The sequence below is a fragment of the Mastomys coucha genome, unplaced genomic scaffold (genome assembly GCF_008632895.1).
Source record: "Mastomys coucha isolate ucsf_1 unplaced genomic scaffold, UCSF_Mcou_1 pScaffold16, whole genome shotgun sequence".
NCBI lineage: Eukaryota > Metazoa > Chordata > Mammalia > Rodentia > Muridae > Mastomys > Mastomys coucha.
Window position 1 is genome coordinate 89,726,298 of NW_022196898.1, and position 4,979 is coordinate 89,731,276.

The following is a 4,979-nucleotide window of genomic DNA, read 5'->3' on the forward strand; positions in this document are numbered from 1 at the left end:
CCAATTGTGCCATTCTCTGTGGGTCAAGCATATTCAAACACATGAGTTTATGGGCGCCAAACGTACTCTCGGTGGTCTTTTTGGGGTTCATAAATGTTTCCTGGCACAACAGGTGCAGTGTAGAGGCAGCAACAAAAACAACATGTGCTTTACAAGATTATTATAATAAATGCTCTAATATTTGGGTTTAGAGTGATGTTCCGCACAGAGTGTACACAATCAATTATTAAATAAGAATGGAGGTATTTCTTGATCACATTAACTACCTCTGCTCTAGACAATCATGTGTCTTGATCATGGTAGGTTTTTGTTGTTGTTGTTTTGTTTTTACATGAGGTTCATGGCCTGTGTTTTCATTCCTGTCTTGTCTTACCCATTGCTGGTTCCCGTGGTGTTTATCTTTGTTTCTTTAGGAGGCAGTATGCATGATTTATCAGGTACAAAGCCCTTTGTATGCATTCACTGATCTAATCATCAGGAAGCAGAACTATTGTGTCCCTAGCAGTCAGGTGTATGCTGTGACTTTCCACAAAAGTAAGCCAAATCCAGGCATCACCCAGGCTTGCAGATGGGACCTTCAGCATGGCTGCTTCGGCAGAGATGATGTGAAATTCTTTGCTATCAATCTTTTTGTTTGTTTGTTTTGTTTTTCGAGACAGGGTTTCTCTGTAGCCCTGGCTGTCCTGGAACTCGCTCTGTAGACCAGGCTGGCCTGGAACTCAGAAATCTGCCTGCCTCTGCCTCCTAAATGCTGGGATTAAAGGTGTGCGCCACCACTGCCTGGCTCTTAGCTATCAGTCTTCTAAAACTGTCCCTATCCATTCCCTGACTTTCGAGTATGTCTACAGGTAGTACCTTTGTTAGGAGGCTACTCTAACATTTTTGACATCCTAGTGATTTCCAGAAAGGCAGAGTAGACAATCACTTGCTGGCAATCAAAGTGCATCGACCCCACCCTACTCTTCAGCTACAACTCGGAGGGCCGTACTTGACACTCTGGGTGGCAGATTGTCACCTCAGTGCTCTGTATACAGCCTCTTGTAGAAAAATTTCCTCAATCATTCCATGTGTGGGTGGGAACTGAAGTAAATATGACACTTAGATTACCAAGGAGATTTCTCTATCTAGGGAAGAAGGTTCCATTGCACTGGCATGGAATTCTAACAGTTCAGAGATTGAAATATGCTACGTGTGAAACTGGAGAAAAAGGGTAAAATGTAATAGAATGTCGTAGGTGACATACACTGATGGAAGAGAGCTTTTCAGGGATTGTCTACCTTACAGTAGATTGACTTAAGTATGGAAACACCAATGGTTTAGGAATGAGATCAGAGTTTGATCTTAAGGGTTTTTTTGTTGTTATTCTTGTTTTTTTTTTTGTTAAACTTCATTGTTTCTGTTTATTGCTTCTTAGGAAGAGGCTGTGAGAATCAAGGCAGAGCAAGAAGCTCAACTCAGAGCACTTCAACAGCAGCTCCAACTCGTGAGGGAACAGACCCACCGCAGACATCATAAAGACTGTATTATAAGCTAATACACCAAAACCTGGACCCTCCCCTTCTTACTGCTTTTCATTGAAGACACAAAGGAGCAAGAGACTGAAGGACTTCAGACAACCAATAGTTAAGAAGCCCCAGTGCCCCATGCCTAACAGCCATATTTGTCTCAAGATATTTTAAGTTTCTCACTGGGGGGTCTTAATCAAGTAGAACTTGGCCAATACGTATAGCTCACATGGTATCTCTTCTACTGGTGGGCATAGGAAGAAGGTACCAATGAGAAATCAGAAACGATTCATGTTTCTCAACTGGGTAGAGGCCCCTAGTCCGTGGACGGTGGGCTCGTTCTTCATCCTTTCCGTTTCTTTTTTGGGAGCCCAAACACATTATAGTCAACCTTGTCACATGATTAACTATCACATTACTCACACGATTAACTATCACGTTACTCACACATGGAGGGAGATGTGTTCTTCCCGATTCTGCTGGGTCCACATTATATCTTTTGTCACGTGATTAGTGGTAAAGAAAGTCTCTTTATCACTAATGCTTTGATTTCGATACACAAAATCACCTTTTGGCTCTGTCTGTTTCCATATTTCTTCCTTAAAGTCTATTCCTGCCCAGGTATATTGCTCATTTTCTACCATAGTAATTCTTAACCACAGTAGTTAAACTGATTTTAAACCATTTTGATGATTTAAAATTTAACGTTTTTAAATGATTTTGCACTATTCTCTGTTTCTGGGTCTATTTGCTGTATTTATTTAAAAACAAAACAAAACCACCAACTGTGCTTGGTTTTTCTGTGTGTCTTAAAATTCTTTTAATTACATGCTGTACATTGTTGGTAACATAATTAAGATTGATAGATTTACACTTGGAATGTGCATTTCCCTTTTACATTGAGATGTATCTGGCAAGCATTGGCTCAATGTAGTTGTTCAGCTGAAAATAGCCTTTGTTTGTTCTAATAAAGTAGCCTTTGACTGTGTCTATCCAGAAGACAATGGGGGGGGGGAAGAGAGAGAGAAGAGAGAGAAAGAGAGGGAGAAAGAGAGAGAATTGTCTGTTTATGTTAGTCTTATTTTGTTGTTCAATTAAGTGCAATAAAAATATAAAATTCACTAAACTGACTCTCCTGTATGTCTCAACTTCATATACTACAATTTTTGCTTATACTGAAATTCACATGTCATATGACAGAAGCACCTGAGCAGAAGCAAAAAAAAAAAAAAAATGAAAACTGAGATAAAGCAGCATTTTTAGCATTCATAACTATGTTGATTAACATTTATTTTCTCATTTAAAAAATATTTATTTTGGAGCTTGAATAGTTCCTGTTTCACTTAGAATAGAAAGCAAGTGAAATTAGCTTCATGATTTTACGGTCCAGATGGACAGACAGCTCATAGTAAGTAGGGAACATAATCTTCAAGAACATTCAACAAAACAATAGTGATTACATCTGAATGATAGCATTATGCATTTTTACATCCAAACTCACATCTATCTGTCTGTCTGTCTGTCTGTCTGTCTGTCTGTCTGTCTGTCTGTCTGTCTGTCTATCTATCCATCCATCCATCCATCCATCCACCTACCTACCTACCTACCTACTGACTTACCTACCTACCTACCTACCTACCTACCTACCTACCTACCTACCTACCTACCTACCTACCTACCTACCTATCTACCTATCTATCTATCTATCTATCTATCTATCTATCTATCTATCTATCTATCTATCTATCTACCTATCTATCTATCTATCATCTACTCTTGGCTGCTACCTCTAATCTCAGATGATTCTTGGCATTTTCTGTCAGGTTTTGAAAAAATAAAAATGATGTTTATCTTACAGATGGTTTAGCTGCCAAAATGTGTACTTTGTATGTTTCAGTATATAGCCATACTTAATATGTTCCTTAGTTTTCACAATAATACCTTTGTACTAACTATCCATGAAAATAACTATCAGGTTTGCTCCTATCTCTTTATATTGTACTTTAAAAAAAAGTATGACTTATGCATACATCAACAAAATATTCTAGGATTGATCTAATTGTAGTTAAATTTGGAGTTGCAATCTCTTAGGTTTCATTATCTCAGCCCTTCTTTTCAGTAAGAACAGAACCCAAAGCTGGCAAACAAACAACAAAACCCTCATGCCTTTTAACTTTGCAAACTCATATATTCCTTTCCTTAGAACTCAGAAATAGACATACGTAAACAACACCTACACCTATGGCTGAGAAAAGAAATGTGAAAAAGGGCAGAAAGATTGTAAGACATGGAGGACAGAGCTCCTGCTTCCAGACAGTGTGCCATCGCCAGGACAGGGGAAAACGCACAAGGAATCTCACCTGATGAAAACTGGCAAAATGGCACTCTCAGATGCAATGCTAATGTGGACAGGGGAGATTCTACGACATTGCACTCCTACAGCTGCAGGAAGTCAATGGGGGCTTTGAGGGAGAATTGGTTTCTTTCAGGAAAATATTCTCACATAAGGAGTCAACCTTAAATGGGCACATGTACAGATGTATATATGAACAATGTTAAATGGACTCAGTTGTGTGTATGCGTGTGTGTGTGTGTGTGTGTATACTTTTATAACCATTTTGTGCATTGCTGGATTCCATGCAAGAAAACCAAGCTTTGTTCTTCTCAACAATGATGGCTTTGAATCTTACCATCAAATTTACAGCTTCAGCCCTATCTGTCCACAGTCTTTTTGACTCTTAAGTTCCTTAGCATGTTTGCCTTATCTAGACTACTCATCTTATTTCACACAATTATATACTCTTGTAATCCTGCCAGAGATTATATTATTTACATTTATGTTTGCTTGTGTGTCTATCTCTGAAAATAGTCATATTCTTGACCTATGAAAATATTTGTCTGTATAATGAATACTGTGTCTGGCTAATTTATAAATGGCTACTGATAGTTTGCTAAATTTATTTGGGTAGCATGTATGACACCAATATAAATACAGTAAAAACAATTTTGATATAGAAATAGTTTCTAATTCTGTACCTATTATGTTGTAATGGATGGTCCTAAACATTTTACCCACACTGAAAAATGTCATTTTCTCCTATACATACCTAATAGTGAAACTGAGATTCTGAATGTATTGGTACTACTATCCAGTATTAGATTTGAAGTTTTGGGTTGAATTTTTGTGATTTGTCTACTATTGAAATGAAGTACATAAAGCCCAACTCAAATACTTAATAAATGTAGATGAAGAATATGCTCTCCCCTCCCCTTGCCCTCATGTGCCTTCTAGGGTGACTCATGTATCTTCACCCTTTTTGTGCTTTTGATCAATAGTTGTCTACAATAGCATATCACCATCAACTCCAAGGCTCTGGAACAGCTTCAGAGTTATCAACCTCCAGGCCCTGGAGCAGCCACAGAACTCTTCCAGGGACCAAACCACCATGTTTCATTGAACTTTGAGTAATGCCA

General features: G+C 38.3%; 1 protein-coding gene across 2 annotated transcripts in view; it reads left to right on the forward strand.

The window, feature by feature from the left end:
• LOC116093868 (guanylate-binding protein 5-like) overlaps nucleotides 1-2,631 on the forward strand; it is a 14,811-nt gene extending 12,180 nt beyond the window's left edge. For both annotated transcript variants that reach the window (XM_031375685.1, XM_031375684.1), the window contains exon 11: nucleotides 1,415-2,631. In XM_031375685.1, the coding sequence (XP_031231545.1) occupies nucleotides 1,415-1,534 (120 nt within the window). In that variant the 3' untranslated portion in view covers nucleotides 1,535-2,631. The remainder of the gene's footprint in view (nucleotides 1-1,414) is intronic.
• The last annotated feature ends 2,348 nt before the right edge of the window (nucleotides 2,632-4,979 follow it).